This window comes from Myripristis murdjan, chromosome 16 (genome assembly GCF_902150065.1).
Source record: "Myripristis murdjan chromosome 16, fMyrMur1.1, whole genome shotgun sequence".
Taxonomy (NCBI): Eukaryota; Metazoa; Chordata; class Actinopteri; order Holocentriformes; family Holocentridae; genus Myripristis; species Myripristis murdjan.
The window spans coordinates 32,221,857-32,241,856 of record NC_043995.1 but is presented as its reverse complement, the minus strand read 5'-3'; the positions used below and the strand labels follow the sequence as shown (position 1 = coordinate 32,241,856).

The window sequence follows — 20,000 nt, the reverse complement described above, 5'->3', positions numbered from 1 at the left end:
GAGACTTGAGGGAATGATCTGTTTTGACATTTTGAATATGAACCTGCTTGTCCCACCACAGCGCCACCACCAGGCCAACAGGGCCCTGAGCTTCACCTTCAATACCTGCCAGCTCAAACCTGACGAACGCTGGGGAACGATGTGTTTTTACATCTGACGTCCGGCATCTGCCAGCAGGATTACAGATGCAGATAATCCCGCTGCTTTCCAGTGCAGTTTCACTTGTTTCAGGATTATTTTTTTTTGGCTGTAAATCTGCTGAAACAAGGCAGATCAGCTGCACTGGGATCAAGAAAATGAAATAAATTCAAGAAAATTCTGGTAACAAGTTGATTAATGTTGGAAACAAGTGGGATTATCTCATCCCACTGGTAGATTTTTTTTAACCTCATTTGAAGAAAAACAGGATTTTAACACTGAATATGAGATTATATGAGATCATTGCAGGGAATTGTAAAAGTAATGTCTTAACCATAGGCGGTTCTAGGGGGTGGCAGGGGAAAAATGCCTTGCCACCCTAGTTGCCACCCCAGTTTCAGACAATTTATTTATTTATTTTTTAATTGTGGCTGTTCGGAAACTCGCTGTTACGAGACTCAAATGTCCAAGTGCAAGTAAATGCAGCAAAAGATGACACTCCCACTATTTAAGGGGTTGATAACTAACTAACTAAATAAATAAATAAATATTTCTAATGCCACCTCTTGGTTTTCTATTCAATGCTTTACTCATGTACCACAATAATAGAATGTTTTTGAGTTCAAATATCCTCATTTGGGGGTTTTCCAAGCAAACACTGATATATGTGATTGTTTGGTATTAAATCAGCATATATATTTCTGCCACCCCTTAAAGTCTCCATGCCACCCTCTTGCCACCTCATGAATATTTGTCTAGATCCGCCCCTGGTCTTAACTCTTTAGTGAAATTACAAATATATCATCTGAGTACTTCAGAGTCTTGTTTGAAAAGACATGTTTGTTTCTCATCCATACCGAGAGGAAAGTCTGCATTTATTGTGAAAAAACAGGAAACAGCTGCTTAGCTCCACCCACCGCCAGCTGACTGCTCTCTGGAGGTGAGCGTCTAAATTTCAAATTGGATGGTCGGTGCAGGTTTCTGTAAAAGTGCGGTTGTGGTTTTCTGATGTCTCGTTCTTCACCTTCCCTCTTCGCCCGGGGAAACAGGCTCTGCAGGGCCGGCTCGGAAAAAAACCCCAAAAGTCTCTCCATCCAGTGAAAGCTGAGGTCCAGAGGAACAGGATGTGACGCCTCCATGACCGACGTTTTTGCCTTTCTCTGGCATTTCACATTTTTTTGATGAAAAACTCGTCTCTTTGGCTTGAAGAGAACATCAGAGATCAGAGTCCAGCACCACACGTCCATTTCCAAACCTCCTCGCTTCCCACATGGAACAGTGTCTGTGTGTGTGTGTGTGTGTGTGTGTGTGCGCGCGCACGCAAGTAAGAAAGCAAGAGAGTGTATCTGCCCATTTGTATCTGTGTTTGCCTGTGTGTGTGTGTGTGTGTGTGTGTGTGTGTGTTACACAGACCCAGGGGTCTTGCTAACACGCTGAGTGGCTGGTACAGACAGAGAGAGAGGCGAGCGAGGGGCGAGCGAGCTCCTCTGGCGATGGGGAGAGCGAGCGCTGAGAGCGTTTTGGTGTTCCAGCTCCCCGGCTGATTGGACCGACAGCGTTTCTCACTCAGAGGAAACATGGCCGCCGTGCGTCCGGCTCCTTCCTGCTCCTGACGGCGCCGAGGGGAACTTGTCAAAAACACAAACAGTGTGTGTTTGAAATTAACTTCTCCATAAGCAACTCCTCCCCCAGCTGAGTGGCATGAAACCTGGTGAAAGAGGCACCCTGTCCTCCTGGTTTCCACACCATAAATACGTCGAGCATGAGAGCGCCCCCTAGTTTCCTTTACACTTTACACTGCCACTTTGCACTTTATACTGATGCACCTTTAACTGTCCCTGTTGTTGCTGCTGTTGTCATTGTGTTGTTTTATACTGTCTTTAACTATTTATTAATTTTTATACATTGTGCTGAAGTAGCAATCCTCATTTTTGTTGCAACTTGTTGTGCAATGACAAATAAACTCATTCATTCATACTACTACTGTCTGAGAACACACAGGAAACTGGCAGGAACCCCTGAAATTAAAATGGAACCTAATGGAGGAAGGCTAAAAGTTCTTTATTTCCTACAGTTTGTGAGGAAATATTCACAACCATCTCCCAGAGTTTATTTTTATTTCAGTGTCCAGCTAAAGCAGGTAGCATAAAGGAACATGTGAAGCTACAATATTACCACTGAAAATGCATCAGAAATTATAATGACCTTCCTCTGCTGACATCGAACGAGGTCTTGGTTGTCTGACTTCGTCTTGAGGTGACACCATGGAGGGTTTGGACACGTCTCATCGAGCCAAACCAGTGTCACCAGTTTGTTAGCGTCACAGGGAAAGGCTGAGCTGTTCAAAGGCTAAACGGTACGGCTGTCAAATCATCAGCTCATGTTGTATTATTTCACTGCCTGGAATAAACCCTAATCTAGATTACTGAGGGATAAAAAGCCCCTGACCTGGTGAATCAGTGATGTAGCAGAAAACATCTGGGAACATGGAAATGGAAATATGGAAATATGTCTTCCCAGTTCATGACAATAAGTTTTCTACTGGGAGGGAGGTCCGACTTTAAGCAGGACCAGAACCTGAAGCGAACCTGAGCCAAACTGCTTCAGCTGCTAAACTGAACCGTTAGCAAACCTTTTCATGTGACCAGAAGAAGATGAACATTTTTCTGAGAATGTGTTGGTTTAGAGCTACTTTCAGAATTTTTTTTTTTTTTTTTACTGTATTCAGTGCTGAGTGTCTTGATTTTTCAGTGTTTGCCCTTTGGAAACGACAGGAGGCCAAACACAGCGCCGTGTGGCACACCAGTCCCATCGACTTTGTGTTTACCGGGATGTTCGAGTCTGCCGTTGTGTTTCTGCTGTTTCTACTCAGTCTTACACATCAAACAGTGATAAGAGGTACACATACACATACACACAACAAACTGTGTGTGTGTATGTGCCGTGCGTGTGTGTGTGTGAGAGAGAGAGAGAGATAGAGAGTATGCACAGAATTGCACTTTACACTCCTGCAAGATTTGTTTTTAAATGTCATTAGTGCATCCAGAAGGGCTGCGATCTGTGGCTGTTGATGTTGATTTCACTGGGATTGGAAAAAACCACAAGTGGCACTAAACAGCTGTGTGTGTTTATGTGTGTGTGTGTGTGTGTGTGTGTGTGTGTGTGTGTGTGTGATGTACTCTTAACCTTGCCCAGATAAAACAGTGCGTCACTCAACTGTGGCAAATACAATGCTTCGCTGGCAAGGCTGGGATCTGCGGTCAGAAAGGACAAGGACTTTAAAAGCACACACACACACACCCACACACACACACACACACAGCATAAGGTCAGGTCTGCCTGCAGCCAAGAGAACAACATGAGTCTTAAAAGCTCCTGGCTGTTCGGGTCCATATTTGACCGTAGAAGGAGAGGAGCTCCTCTCTGGCCCTGGAACATTAAATTCTTGGAAGACGGCGGCGTTGTGATGCGCTTGTGTATTTCACAGTGTCATTTCGGTTAAAGTGTGTTTTCATTTGCGGACGCGAGCACCGCTGGAGCCGTTAGGGAGACGAATGGCTCTGGGACAGCTGCAGGGTCACGTGACCTCGCCGCTTGGCTCGACTCCTTAATGGATCACAGCGATGATGTTTGCACAAATAAATCTTGCTCTGGATTGAAATCACAACGTTTCTCGGACCTTTAAAGAAATAAATACGCCACGTTTTGGGTCGGCTGTCCCGTCCGTCAGCTCAGCCGCTGAGCGATGAGGACGGTGACACCAGAATCATCCATGTGTCCCCTTTATCTGGAATTCCTGCCGTCCTGGAGTCGACAAGGTGCTGAAACCTTCCTCACACTTTTCACTCAGATGGAGCACAAACTATTTCCCAAATATAGATTTCTATAGATTTTCATTTAAAATGTGCACGTTTTTAATCAGCGTGTTATTTAAATGGGACTGGATCCACTGAATTCTGCCGCTTTCCAAGCCAAACTTTTATTTTGTGAACAAAAAGTGAACACAGCAGCACGTTAAACGCGTCCCAGCTGGGTGACCTTTGACCGGCGTTGCTTTGCCTGCTAAATTTTTGATTACAGTCATTATAACTCGCTACTGAGGCATAAAAATACTCTGTTTCCATGTGCATATATATATATATACTTGTGTACAGGACAGTAAAAGTATAAAACAACACAAAATGACACTAGCAGGTGGATTTATTATTATAGTAAGTGTGTGACGGGTCCTCATGGGAGGCTAACTACATAGCTGTTAGCAATAAGGCTTTTAAAATTACACCCGTCGCTATCAGACTGTAAAAAATATGAGCAAAAATTGTTCTTTTTTCACATACAAACCAACATCCAAATGTTTTAAACTGCGGGAAAACTGCATTGATTTCTCTCTAAATCAGAGGCGGGTGATGACAGGACCTCTGAGGCTGTGAACTTCTTGCAGGTTTTTCATAACAGAGAGTCTCAAACAGCAGCCCGGCTGTTTGGACGGGAAGCAGGGAGACGCTGACGCTCCGTGACAGGAGGAGCCCGTGGATTTACGCTGTTTACACCAAATTCTGGCACAAACCAGCATTTCCAGTCAAACACGGCAGTATTTTCCAGTCTGCAGCGGTCCGGTTCTTGTGATGGCGTTCCCGCTGCAGCTTCATCTTCCTGTTTGCTGACAGCCGGCAGGACGTCCAGCTGGACCGGCCTCGTGTCCTCAGGCTCTGGACGTCACAACATCCCTGCAGACGTCTGGATGAATCGAGAGTTTTACCCGGTGAAATGTGTATTCTGTTATTCTGTAGATTCTGCATCCGCTTGCTGCCGCAGTGCCCTAATTTCTCCGCAGGGATCATTAAAGTTTCATCTCCGACGGGGCTTTTATTGTTGAAGGAACTCGTTTCGTTTCGTGGTGAGAAAACAAGAGGAAAGGTGGACATTTCGTCCAGCTGTCCCAGACCGGTCAGAGCCGGCCTGCAGAGAGAGAGAGAAGGAAATATGAGTCGATAACAGTGACACCGTGTCTGTGAAATCTCATTGGCCGGCCCCCCCCGCGGTGCCCAGGTTTGCGTCACGCTGATATACTTCCCCATGTCATTTCCTGTCACTTTGCTTTTTTACTGTGCAGCGCCGCGCCGCTCTCTTCGGAGCGGAGAAGAGACGAATTGAGAGCGTGGAGAAAAACTGTGAAGCTTAAGATCAGAGCGCTCACACACACACACACACACACACACACACTGACACACACAATTGAGAAACAGCTCAGCCAATTCTCCCTGGTCGGAGGACAGTTGCAGCTCTGATTGAAGTCTTTCACTCGCCGCCTGTGGTCATTTTCTGTTTTAAATCACCACTGATGGTTTTGCAGCTTCTTTAAAGTTCGGAAATATTTGCTGTTTTTCCTTCGTCTTTGTAGTTTTTTCACCCCGGTGTCATAACTTCCTCCCAGTGAACGAGGCAGCAGCGATTTTAAGATTTCTTCACAGTCTCTGAGTGCTTAAATGCCTTCATGGAGAGCTTTATTTTACAGACGGCAGCTGAGAGACGAGTCAATCAATCAATCCATCAATCAGCCGATCATCTCATCATGTGGTTCCAAAAGCAATTTCATGTGGATTTTGTTTGAATTTAGAAAGCAGAGAAACAGAAAACCACAGAGAAGCTGAACCTGCAGAGGTCAGGTGTGTCTTCTTATCGTTTACGAGCAGAAACCACGCTCCCAAAAGTCATGCCTTAAAAGGAAACATGTGACCGGAGCGTCTCTCAAGATCTAGCCTTTTATAATCTGATATTCACCGACTTAACGTGACTTTGCAAAATGCGACCACATCAACATGTCGTACTCATGAAATCCCTTATTTTATAGATTCCCTTTTGCTATTTGTAACTTAGAATGTGTACCGATCCTGTCAGGGTGGCAAATGAACTCTTTGGTTCTCTGAAAAATTAGCAAAAATAATGTTTTGGCTTTTTTTTTTTTTTGTCTTGTTTTTTTAGGCTACCAATGTTCCACTGATTTAAATGCCTCCAGATTTAAGTTTTTTGGGTCCCAGTGACAAACAGCGTATCATCATGTTTTCTTCTTTTCTCTCGTTCTCTGGTCACATTTCATTAAATAATCTTCTTCACTGCAAAAAACGCAAAATCTTACCAAGATTATTTGTCTTATTTCAAGTCAAAAATGTCTTATTTCTAGTCAAAATATCTCATTACACTTAAAATAAGACATGATCACCTCAGAAGTAAATTGTTTTTAGACAATTTTCACTTGTTTCAAGTGAAAATTTGCTTGTTTCATTGGCAAAATTTGCCAGTGGAAAAAGTGAAAATTCACTTGAAATAAGTGAAAATTAGCTAGAAACAAGAAACAAATTTTGCCAATGAAACAAGCAAATTTTCACTTGTTTCAAGCAAATTTTGCAAATTTTGCTAGTGAAAATTTGCTTGAAACAAGTGAAAATTTGCTTGTTTATTTTAAGTGTAATGAGATATTTTGACTAGAAATAAGACATTTTGACTTGAAATGAGACAAATAATCTTGGTAAGATTTTGCGTTTTTGCAGTCTCGCGTGTCTCTGCATCACCACGGATCTTGAAGCTGGAATTTGGCTCTTAATCTTGTAAAGAGGTTTATTTTATTTTAAAGAGGTTTATTTTCACTGCCTAATAATCCTTGATTCTCTCTCTCTCAGACGGTGAAGGCCACCTCGCCGCTCGGTGACCCCCGGGTGACCTACAACCTGGAGGAGGGCCAAGTGCCGGAGACCAACATGCCGGTGCGCTTCTACATCAAGCCGAACCGCGCCGACGGCTCCGCCTCCATCCTGGTGGCCGAGAACCTCGACTACGAGACGACGCGCTTCTTCACGCTGCGAGTCCGCGTGCAGAACGTGGCCGCAGTGCCGCTCGCCTCCTTCTGCACGGTCTACGTCAACGTGACCGGTGAGCGTGTGTGTGTGTGTGTGTGTGTGTGTGTGTGTGTGTGTGTGTGTGTGTAATCAGCCTGTTTTCATTAAGGAGGTGCAGCTTCACTGAGACTCTCTGTGTTTTTTTTTTATGATGCAGCTCAAGGCAGATAGTTGTAATTTGTATTGTCATGTTTAGGTCATATTAGAGTGAATTAGTGTTTTTTTTTTTTTTTTACATGTATGTTACATGTATGAAACCAGCGTGTCTCTGTTTTTATTCAGTGGGTTTTTGTTAGGGTGACCACCTGCTAATAAGCCCAATGGGGGACAAGGGGTATGATTCTGAGGGACAATGTGGGACACCACCCGGCGTGGCGGCGCCCCCACTTGGCGGGCAGACTCACCAATACCGGTTTACCGATTTCTAGCAGATACCACTTTACATGGTATATTAATGTTGCCCTGTTCCCCTAACATATGAAGCTAATTGCTGCTGTATGCTCATGAATAGGCCACCCTTGTTAATGAGCCCTTAGCTTTCAATGTGTTTTTTTTTTTTCTAAATAAAAGATATTCATAATATTTTAAACATTTCAATTAATTGACAGATGATCTTCCACTTAAGATTTACTTTTTATTTAAAGTGAATGAATTGCAATGGAAAATATAAATAAAATTAAATAGCTTATAACAGTGTTAATTTCGTTGGCTATTTTTCAATTTAATTATAGTCTTAGTCTTGTGTCAAATGCCCTTATTAGTTTTACTCATATTTTTTGTTTAGTCACATTTTAGTCGATGAAAAGTCTTGGCATTTTAGTCTAGTTTTAGTCGAAGAAAATCCAAAGTATTTTAGTCTAGTTTTAGTTGAAGAAAATCCAAAGTATTTTAGTCTAGTTTTAGTCAAAGGTCTTTTTTTAGTCTTTGACCTGCATCATGTTGGATTTTTTTTTTTTTTTAATTTAACAATATGTTAAATTATTATTATTATTTTAAAAATGTAAATTACTTATCAAACAGACCTAACAATTCAGCTACCAATGAATGAGCAGCTTATTTTTCAACATAGATTGAAAAATAAGCCGAAGTGATACCTCTTCTCTGAATAGACAAGCTAAGCCAGTGTGCTGCTGTTAGTCAGTGAAAATAGAGCGGAGTGGCACCTCTTCGTTTTGTTATACTATTTATGTCAGTGCGCTGCAGTTTTAACTTTATTCTCGCCGCGCTACGCTTCAGACAGCGCCGGTGGGTGTGTGCGCACACACACACACACACACACACACACACCGGCATGAGCAGAGGAGACAGCAGCACAGGAGGAGAAAAACTAACGCGCATCGCCCTATCACCCGGGCGAACGAGCCTTTTTTTTTTTTTTTTTTGTTTAGAGCAAGCATTGATTATGCGGGACACGGTCTCAATTTGCGGGACGCGTGAAATGGGCTTCAAACGCTGTACGTGCACGCGCTACACGGGACAGGTGGTCACCCTAGTTTTTGTACCTGATGTTTTATTAAATAACATCAAAAGTCAAAAGTTCTTTCTTTGCTTTTCTGTATCTTGTATTGATTGCAAGTCTAATTTTTTTCCTCTTTGCTTTGATTTTTGTTTTTTATGCACAAAAATGTCAAAAGCCAGCAGTGTCTCATTTTTCTGTCTCTTCCATTCTTTTCTGTTTTTCTCTCCTTCACCAGACGTGAACGACAACGTTCCTTTCTTCCTGTCGTCCACGTACGAGGCGACGGTTCCCGAGGGAGCGGAGATCGGCACGTCGGTGCTGCAGGTCTCAGCCACGGATCTGGACTCGGGTCTGCATGGCCTGGTGAGTCTCAGCTCGTTTCCTCCCTCTCGCTTTGTGAAGGCTTCAGTCTGCACAGGCTTAATCCACATCACAGTGCCGCTGTAAGAAGGACAGAAATCTGCCTCCAGAGGTTTGAGATGCATTTGAGGCGGATGTTATGCCCGTGTCTCCGACAGGCATCTGACAGCCAAAACCAAACTCACAGTTCAAACTGATCTCCAGACAGCTCAGCATTTCTGTTTTCCCTTAAAGGAACACTGCAACATTTTGGGAAAAATCCCCTTTTCTTTTCCCAAGTTCCCCAGGCTGAGACCAGATGTTGGACACCATTTTCACCTCCATACGTCCAGTGGTTCAGATCCTGTGGGTAGCATTTCATGTTAGCTTAGCATAAAGACTTAAAGTCTACGGGAGTCGTTAGCCTGGCTCCGTCAAAGTGAAAAGATAAACCTTCCGGCAGCTGTGAGGCTGTCTGAGTCACACGGTGCATCATGGAGTTAACCTCTAACTTACCAGCGCCGCACAAAGTGGCTGTTCTGGAAGCGGCTGCCGTCTGAGGGCCAGAAAAAAACTGGAAAAACAAACAGAAAGTGGGATGACTTTTTTCTAAAAAAAAAAAAAAAAAAAAAAAATAGCAGAACAGCAGTCAGATTTCTGTCCAGCTGACTGGAGACACACCTGACCAGACGGAACGTGTTTAATCCTCATCTGGATCCAGTCCGTACAGGCATGCAGTGACAGGGAAATGGAAATGGGGCATCTGGGTTACTGTCTTAAAGACTGTTTGGTGACTTCTTCTAATTCTTCTTCTACCTCATCCTCTCCTTCTCCTTCTCCTTCTCCTTCTTCTTCATCCTCTTCAGGTCAGCTATGTGATCCTGAAGGACGAGAGCGGCGACTCCCAGTTCTTCAGCATCGACTCTCGCAGCGGCGTCATCTCCAGCCGAGCCTCGTTCGACCGCGAGCAGAAGGCCTCGTACCTGATCGAGGTGCAGTCGCAGGACGGCTCCGAGTCGGCCAGGCCGGGCCAGCAGGGCCAGCCCAACACCGGTACACACACACACACACACACACACACACACACACACACACACAGTACATTAAGTCATCATGGTAGTGTCTGCCTTTTCCTCTGTACAGTCGATGATCCCATTAGATTCTGCTGCATGTTGTTGCATAAATTTTCATATTAATGAGGAAAGATGGATTTTCTTGAAATTCCTGGAACTGCTGATTGATGATAACGATTTAAGATACAGAGCTCAAACAAGTATGCAGGAAAAAAAAATCTATGTACCTTCGACTGATGGTGTGCAAAAGCTTTTCCAGCAAAACACAGAACTATTAGCCAAATAATGCATTAATTTTCTTAATTAACATTTTCAATTAATGGGTCAATTAACAAATTGAGACTTAATGCACATAATTTTACACATACCTTACAATTTACACACGATGCACACTTTTTAAAATTTGCACAGCACATATTTTTATATTTTGTATTTGTTTCTATTTCTTATCATTTAATTCGTCTCTTCTGAGCATCTGAGCAACTACAGCTGACCCAGTTTCCCCTCAGGGATCAATAAAGTATTTCTGATTCTGATTCTGGTTTTGATTAGTGTATCATGGTGTTAAGGCAGGAAATTATGCAGCTTAAGAGTCTTGTGATCATATAAGCAGTTAAAGAGACAGACTGGACGTAAAAGAGCATCATAAACCGTTTGAATCGTGTTTTTGTGTTTCTGTCTGATGGTTAAACGAACACGTTTGTGATCGGAAACATGGGAAAAACAAAAACATTCAAAGTGAAAATCCAATATTTTATAATGAACTTGGACGTCCACTTTATGTTATGGATCATTTAATTCCAAATTATGTTTTTCTTCTAGACTTTAACAATGTGTTGAACAGATGTAAGAGCAGCTAAGCGCGTATCGATCGGTGTTTTCATGTTTTTTCCCCGCAGACACGGCCTACGTCAGGATCTTCGTCACCGACGTCAACGACAACGCGCCGGCGTTCGCCCGGCCGCTGTACGAGGTGAGCGTGGAGGAGGACAAGGAGGTCGGCTTCGTGCTCATCACCGTCACCGCCAACGACGAGGACGAGGGTGAGTCGCCGTGGCTGCTGTCGCCATGGGAACAGGGTCCGAGGAGGGTTTTTTTTGGGGGGGGTTGTGTTTTTGGTGTTGTTTTGTGATGTTACATGATTTTAGTGAGTTGATATAAATCGCAACCAATAACTAGATATCATTAAAAAAAAATTAAAAAAAACAATTAAACCAGTTACATTCGAGACAGTAGAGTGTTGAGCTGGCCGGTGTGTGTCGCTGGTTTTTCAGTTTGTCCGGTCGGTTGGTTCAGTTTTATCGGCTGGAACGTCAGTCAGACAGGTGACAGGTGCAGGACGAGTGTGAGGCTGAGAGAGTGAGACAGGTCAGTACAGGAGAACAGTCTCTCGTCTCATATCCAGTCTCCATATCCATCTTTATGTTTAGATTTGAGATTTGATTTGATTTGAGATTTGATTTTATTGGTCCCCGTAGGGAGATTTGTCTTCACTGACTGTACGTAACAAAGAGGGCAACATTGCACATCACAAGGCAGACATCAACAGTAACGACATGTGACTAAACATAACAGTAAGGCAATAACAACCCAAAGCAGTGGCAGACAGACAGATCAGTGGGCCCTGCTGTTCAGGGCAGCTATAGCTGCAGGGATTAGGCTTTTCCCGAGGCGAGCCCTCTTAAACTTGATAGTTCTGTACCTGCGCCCTGAAGGTAGTGGGATGATGTACTGATGCAGTGGGTGAGTGATGTCTTGTGCTCTGGTGTTTGCTAAGCAGGAGATGGACTTGTTGTTTAGTTCTGTGAGGTTGGGTGTGGGGAGACCAATGACTTTAGCAGCTGTGTTTGTGAAGCGTGTGAGTTTGGCCCGGTTGGTGACAGAGAGCAGAGTGAAGAAACATGTGGAACAGTACAGGAGGATGGGTTGGATGATGCTTTGATAGAGTAACAACAGGAGGTGGGATGCAACGTATAGTCCTTTAAGTTTGCAGATGGCTGACAGTCTTTGTTGGCTTCTTTTTTGAATGTGTTTATGTTCTGTTCTGTTCTGTTCTGTTGTGTCCTGTTATGTTCCGGTCCTTTCCTTCCGCTTTGTTTCTGTTCACTTTCACTTCGGTCCGGTCCGATCCGGTCCGGTCCGGTCCGATCCGGTCCGGTCCGGTCCATTCTTTCATATTTTGTTCTGTTGTGTTCCGTTCTGTTCTGTTCTGTTTCGTTGCATTTAGTTTTGTTCTGTTTTGTTCTGTTCGGTTGCCATCAGTTCTGTTCCATTCTGTTTTGTTCTGTTCCGGTCCAGTCAACTCCAGGTCAGTCTGATCTATTCTGCTCCATGTTTTACTGTTCCATGCTGTTCTGTTCTGTTCTGTTCTGTTCTGTTCTGTTCCAGTCCATTCCTTCCGCTTTGTTTCTGTTCGCTTTCACTTCGGTCCGGTCCGGTCCGGTCCGGTCTGTTCTTTCATATTTTGTTCTGTTGTGTTCCGTTCCGTTCTGCTCTGTTTCATTGCATTTAGTTTTGTTCTGTTTTGTTCTCCTTTGTTTTGTCCCGTTCTGCTCCATTCTGTTCTTTTGCATTTTGTTCTGTTCCATTCTGTTTTGTTCTGTTCCGGTCCAGTCAACTCCAGGTCAGTCTGTTCCATTCTGCTCCATGTTTTACTGTTCCATGCTGTTCTGTTCTGTTCTGTTCTGTTCCGGTCCATTCCTTCCGCTTTGTTTCTGTTCGTTTTCTCTTTGGTCTGTTCTGGTCCGGTCCGGTCCAGTCCGGTCCATTCTTTAATATTTTGTTCCATTCCTTTCTGTTCTGTTCCATTGTGTTCTGTTCTGTTCCGTTCTGTTCTGTTCTGTTCCGGTCCGGTCCAGTCCGATCCAGTCCGTTCTTTAATATTTTGTTCTGTTCTGTTCTGTTCTGTTCTGTTCTGTTCTGTCGGAGCTTGTTAGCGAGCGCTGCTGCCGTCTCCCTGGAGGTTGACATTTGATGTTTGTCTCTTTGTTTGTGTTTGTCTCTTGTTCCTGTTCCTCCTCCGCTCTGAACCAATAAGCAGGAGGAGAAAAAAAAAACAAAAAAAAAAACAACAACATGAGAAAACAACAACAAAACAGCCGGCGCTCCCTCTCACTCTGCTAATGACAGCAGTGAATCTGCTGTGGGAACCAACACAAAGCTGTGTGTGTGTGTGTGTGTGTGTGTGTGTGTGTGTGTGTGTGTGTGTGTGTGTTGTAGTGTCACAGTGAAAGTGCAGGAGTGAGAAATGACATTTTATTTCTTATTTTCTGTTTTGTTCCTTGTAAAAATGGAAGCGTCTGTGTGCTTCTGCTCCAAACCCTCGCCGTCTGGTCGCCGTTTCCCGCTGCACAGGAAGTGATGCGTATTATTTTCTGCCAATCTTTGGACTTCTTTAGCCGGATAATCCATCCCAAGGTGGTCTTCACAGGCCCACCTCGCCGTGGATTATCCCTTAAATGATCTACTGTTTAAGCAAATCCTGCTGCGTTCACGTCTGGTTCCCCTCCCGCAGGAAAACCTTTCTTCCTCCTGCTCCCGTCTTGAGTATCTTCTTCTTCTTCTCGGCATTTTCCCAGTTTTGCCACGCTGACACAAATGTAATTTAATGAACGTGGCGTAATCTGGACAAACAGGGAGAATCTCTGAATTTACCCTGCTGGATTTCTACTGGAAGAATCCAGCTTTAATGTTGAGCCCGGACACAATCTGGGATTAAAGGTCCTGGTTTTGTTTTGTGTTTTTTGCTCCGGGTGTGCCGTCGTGGCGGTAGTCGTCTGCATTCAGTATTTATTCCCCCCGGAGATGGACAGGCAGACCCCCGGCACGCCGAGAAAGACGCTGAATCTGGGATTAAGAAGTGCTAAGATAGCAAACTCAGAATCCCTGTCGACCGCGGGCGCTTCATCCCCAGTTTCCCGTCTCGGCAGGGACGCTCAGCGCTAATTAACAAACACACCGCCCACCCCGGAGAGGCGGCCATTTTGGCTCAAACCCCCCCCCCAGCAAGGCAGCAGGTAGGTGTATTAGTGAGGAGATTAGCTAAAACAGCAGAGATGATCCCTGCTGAGTCAGCACTGTGTGTGTGTGTGTGTGTGTGTGTGTGTATACTGATTATATTTGTTTGCTTAGCCTCTAGCTTATATATAGACTTTTGAATGTGTGTGTGCATGTGTGTGTCCGTGTGTATCTGTGTGTGTATCTATGTGTGTGTGTGTGTGTGTGTGTGTGTGTGTGAGTGTGTGTGTGTGTGTTTACCAGGTATTACTAATGTTGTGGGGACTCGCCTCTCTTATGGGGACAAAAAGCAAGTCCCCTTGAGGAAAATCATTAAATGAATGTAAGTCAATGTAATGTCCTCTGAAGTGATGGAAACATGCCTGTGTGTGGGGGAGTGTGTGTGTGTGTGTGTGTGTGTGTGTGTGTGTGTGTCCGTCCTAATCGTGTTTGCTTGACCTCCAGTTTATATCTGGACAGAAGGTCACTGGTGCTTCACCGCCTGTAAACATCACCAAACTGTGGTCATAACATACATCACACACACACACACACACACACACACACAGTGACAAGGTGACAGTGGTGTTCTGGGGCCCCGGGGCCCCTGCGGCTCATCGACAGTCTAATAAAACCATCAGCTGCTCATCAAAGAGGAAATAAAACCTCAGATTGGAGGTTTAACGTCGTGAAGATTTGTTTCTTTCACCTTTTATTTATCCTGCGACGCCTCACAGCCTGAGAGCCGACACCAGTCCACTCGCTGCCAACATCTCATAATCTCATCTCATATAATCTCATCTAAATCTTGTTTTTCTTCAGACAAGGTCAAAAATCTGCCAGTGGGATGAGATAATCCCACTCGTCTTCAGTGTTAATCGACTCGTTTCCAGCATTTTCTCGAATCAAGTGTCATTTTCCTGATCCTGATGGGCCGATCTGCCTGATCCGGCCTCGTTTCAGCAGATTTATACCCGTTTGAAGTGTTCGGAGCCCGGGGTCAGCAGCAGGAACACAGAAAAGGCTAATCAGACATTATTACAATCATTTTAATTAGAAATTTTCCTCAGTGGGAGCCAATTTTCATACCAGCAGCTCTGACTCCAAGGCTGTGAAATTAGCTAGACTATACACTGTGAGAGAAAACAAAACAAAAAAAAAAAAGATTTTTAACACTGAAGATGGGAGTAAATAACTTCAAACTCAGATATCTTAACTAAAATGGATGTTTTTTTTTTTTTTTTTCAGACTGGCAGATGAGCAGATTAGCAGTGAAACCTGTGAACAGAGCAGTCACACACACTCACACTGGGCTAACGTCTAGTCAATGAAATAATAGTCAAATTAAAATATTCCCCATTTTTCAGGGGACCCCGTGGAACGCCCCCGAGGAGCCTCAGGGTTTCCCAGAAAAATTCCTGAAAAACACAGAATATATGGATTTTTGGGGGAGTTTTTTTTAATATTTATATTTCTATTTTTGTCAGGGGGTGTCCCTCGTTTTGATTGTTGGAAACTTGTGGGTCAGTAAAGTCCTCAGTGTGTCTGTGCTCTTGGTAAATTTAGACTTGAAACTTGTTAACATGCAGATTTTTTTACAATGCTGCTGCTGCTGCTGGACTCTGAGCAGCGTCGTAATTTGTGGATGAACAGATTGAAGCTGCTCAGTGGAAACCAACAGAAAGGCCTGGGAGGAAACACAAAGAGGACAAGTGGACCAAATCATGGTTGTCCCGTTGCGTGGCCCTACACACACTTACAGCACACACACACACCGGGAGCGGCTGTGTCAGCAGAAGGAGGAATCGTTCGGTTCATTCAAGTGGAGCCGGGAGAGAAGATCTCAGCGAGTACACGACACAGAAAAGTGGCGAAAAGTTTCGGTTTATGCAAATGTGAAGTGGCATGGAGCCGATGTGATTATCGTGTGTTCTGTTGCTTTAAAAACGTCCTCTCACTGGTCTCACAAAGATCTTTTCTTCACATTAACCGGCATTATAAAGTTCTCTTATTTGCTGTACATGCACTACAGCATGCTCAAAATGATGATATCCTGACAAACTTATTGAAGATAAGTGAGAATTTGTTCTTTAGCAAACTCTGTCCATGGAAGTCCAGTTAGTTCAGGGTGCTGACGGTGTCCATTGACTTCTATTCAAACACAGCAGGGTTTGGTTTCCCTGTCGGGAAGAAGGAGACGTGGCTTCAGGATTTCTGCATTTTAGACCGGCTTTGGTTGCATCACCCAGGAGCAACGGCGGGAATTTGTCCGACTTGACAACTTCCAGCGAGAAAATGGCTTCTGTCTATGGCGTTTAATTTTTAGGCAGAAAGAGCACACAGTCAGAGCATGCAGCGACATTTTTGCATTTTAGCGTTGCAGTAACTTCACAAGAAAAGGCTCAATGTGCACTTCTCACACATTAACCCTTAGATGCACACATGGGGTCAAAAATGAGGGCTACTCAACTTCAGACGGCTCAGGGGCCACTCAGAAAAATTCAGCTGTGTCCAAGGGCCACAAGCTAAACATGTCTGTCTTATTTTGGACGTTTAAACAAAAATTTTGTCACAGGCTACATGACGAGTCTAAAAATGAATGAAACATAGAGAAATCAGCTACATTTCCATCCAAGGCCAAATCTCACTGAATAAAAGATTGCCATGCAATGATTAATGATGAATAAAACATGTTTTTTGATAAAATGTTTATTAAAAGTGATAAATGGACATGTCAAACATGAAATAATTCTTTTGTTGACCAAAATACAATAAAAATCATCATCTTTAACCAAAATGAAAGACATTTCTGAAGTTTATAGCATAAAACCCATTCAAGCCATGTATCTAAGAGTTAAAATGAACTCACATTCCTAGTTCCCAGTCCCAAAAATGAGTGAGTTCACGTCCTTAAAGAAAACCCTGGTCATAACCCGTCCATTTACTCAACTCTTCACTCTCCTCTGGCCTGCGTCCTGATTATTTTAAAAAGGCAGTAGTTCAGCCTCTCCTTAAAAAAAAAAAAAAAAAAAAAAAAAAAACCCACACTAGCCTCAGACACTCTTAATCGTTTCCAGCCAATGTCAGAAATACCATTCCCTGCAAAGGACTTGGAGAAAGTCGTTTCATGAGCGGTAATAAACACAGAGAGTTTAAATGATCCTCTCCCAGCAGCCGACTGTGGTCAGCACACTGCATCACTCCTGACTGCGGCTTTTCACACCGTCGATCGTCAGTATTTTAACTAAACGTCCTAAAATTGAGTTGGACATCTCAGGTCTGGTTTTAAATTGGTTTGATTCCTATCTTTCAGGAAGCTCATTCAGTGTGGAGTTTGGGAATAACTGATCAGCCAGGGTGCCGTTAAAATACGGAGTTCCACAGGGATCCGTTCTTGGCCTCGGGTGCTGTAAAACAACGCACATTCATGAATTGCAAACTGATGCGCTCAATTCACCGTCTCCCCCAAAAACATGAGCATGTTCAGTGAGCGCCGTTGATTTAGCGCGTTCGTGCACAACACCAGAGCCTTGAGTATCATTTTGAATTTGATGATATTTGACTCGTATGAGAATGTGGTTTGAACCTGATCTGGAAATATCGGATTCCTTGCGGTTTGTTTGCTGCACAGACTTAAGTTTAAAAAGAAAAAAAAAAAAAAAATTCAACCCAGATACATGGGATTGGAGCCGCCTGTCTGAACTTTGCTTTAATGTGTTTTGTGTTTCCTCACGGTGCGGCATAACGAGCAACAGCCCAAAGTCAAATATTCCCCGGCGGCCTAATGAAGCCAGGAGAGGCAGCGGAGTCTCAGCTCGGCTCGTTCAAGCCTCATCAAGCCTCTCCTTCGCCATGAAATCCCAGCCTTTCCCTTCTCACACTGGAAATCTGGTGTGGGTTGGAATAATTAAGGGACTGGGGGAGGTGCGGGGGGGGGCTGAAGTCAGGAGAAGCGAGGAGGTAAATTTGCACGGACCCCCTCGCTCTAAACGTCTTCCCCCTCAGAAGCTGATTAGACGCAGCAGCAGCAGCTTTTTGTCGCCGGCCGAGCTTCCAGGATCCCGCTCCGTCCTCCGAGTGGAAAATATGCCGAACTAAGTAACTCCGGTAATGAGATCAAGAGGCTTTTTATTCCGCTGAGCTGGGTGTTTCAGCTCAGTGTCGCCCCGGGCTTTTCAGTAAACACACACACACACACACACACACACACACACACACACACACACACACACACACACAGAGCCGCTGCTGTTGTCTGGGGCCTGATAACCAGCCCTGTGTGTGTGTGTCTGTGTGTGTGTGTGTGTCTGTGTGATTGCTCATATAATATTACATGTTATGCTCAGCAGCAGCAATGCAACCACAGGTAAACACACACACGCACACGCACACACACACACACACACACACAGAGAGAGAGAGAGGGCTGCTGGTTTGAAACTCAAACCCTGGCTGGGGAAAAGCAGGCGGCGCTTCAGCGATGTGCTCCACTTCACATCAGCATGTTGGAGGTTTGACAGGCAAATTTATTTCCTGGAGTCGCTCGTGTTCTGTGTCCGTACGCACGCCCCGTGGAAATCAGCCGACAAAACTGTGCAGCCGACCAATCAGACGCTGGGCTCTGTCTGCCACCCGCTGCTGCAGTGTTGCTGCAAGACCCTTCCTCTGCCGTCAAAATAGCAAAACTGGACTCGGACACGCCCTGAATGACCCGCACCACGCCCTGAATGACCCGCACCACGCCCTGAATGACCCGCACCACGCCCTGAATGACCCGCACCACGCCCTGAATGACCCGCACCACGCCCTGAATGACCCGCACCACGCCCTGAATGACCCGCACCACGCCCTGAATGACCCGCGCCACACCTTGAATGACCTGCATGACCTGCACCACGCCCTGAATGACCTGCATGACCTGCACCACGCCCTGAATGACCTGCACCACGCCCGCGCCACGCCCTGAATGACGTGCGCCATGCCCTGAATGACCTGAATGACCTGCACCATGCCCGCGCCACGCCCTGAATGACGTGCGCCATGCCCTGAATGACCTGAATGACCTGCGCCACGCCCTGAATGACCTGTGCCACGCCCTGAATGACCTGCGCCACGCCTTGAATGACCCGCGCCACACCCTGAATGACCTGCACCACGCCCTGAATGACCCGCACCACGCCCTGAATGACCCGCGCCACGCCCTGAATGACCCGTGCCACGCCCTGAATGACCTGCGCCACGCCCTGAATGACCCGTGCCACGCCCTGAATGACCTGCGCCACGCCCTGAATGACCTGTGCCACGCCCTGAATGACCCGCACCACGCCCTGAATGACCCGCACCACGCCCTGAATGACCCGCACCATGCCCTGAATGACCCGCACCATGCCCTGAATGACCTGCGCCACGCCCTGCATGACCTGCATGACCTGCACCACGCCCTGAATGACCCGCACCACGCCCTGAATGACCCGCACCACGCCCTGAATGACCTGCACCATGCCCGCACCACGCCCTGAATGACCTGCACCATGCCCGCACCACGCCCTGAATGACCTGCACCACGCCCTGAATGACCCGCACCACGCCCTGAATGACCCGCACCACGCCCTGAATGACCTGCACCACGCCCTGAATGACCCGCACCACGCCCTGAATGACCCGCACCACGCCCTGAATGACCCGCACCACGCCCTGAATGACCTGCGCCACGCCCTGCATGACCTGCATGACCGGCACCACGCCCTGAATGACCTGCACCACGCCCTGAATGACCTGCACCACGCCCTGAATGACCCGCGCCACGCCCTGAATGACCTGTGCCACGCCCTGAATGACCGGCACCACGCCCTGAATGACCTGCACCACGCCCTGAATGACCTGCACCACGCCCTGAATGACCTGCACCACGCCCTGCATGACCTGCATGACCTGCACCACGCCCTGAATGACCTGCACCACGCCCTGAATGACCTGCACCACGCCCTGAATGACCTGCACCACGCCCTGAATGACCCGCACCACGCCCTGCATGACCTGCATGACCTGCACCACGCCCTGAATGACCTGCACCACGCCCTGCAGACCAGCAGCTCAGATCGT

The 20,000-nt window shown here is 45.7% G+C and overlaps 1 protein-coding gene across 1 annotated transcript in view; it reads left to right on the top strand.

Moving 5' to 3' along the window:
* Positions 1 to 20,000, top strand: part of LOC115374334 (neural-cadherin) — a 188,585-nt gene that overhangs the window by 135,878 nt on the left and 32,707 nt on the right. The window contains exons 13-16 of the mRNA XM_030073191.1: positions 6,816 to 7,065; positions 8,726 to 8,853; positions 9,696 to 9,882; positions 10,802 to 10,945. Of these exons, the coding sequence (XP_029929051.1) occupies positions 6,816 to 7,065; positions 8,726 to 8,853; positions 9,696 to 9,882; positions 10,802 to 10,945 (709 nt within the window). The remainder of the gene's footprint in view (positions 1 to 6,815; positions 7,066 to 8,725; positions 8,854 to 9,695; positions 9,883 to 10,801; positions 10,946 to 20,000) is intronic.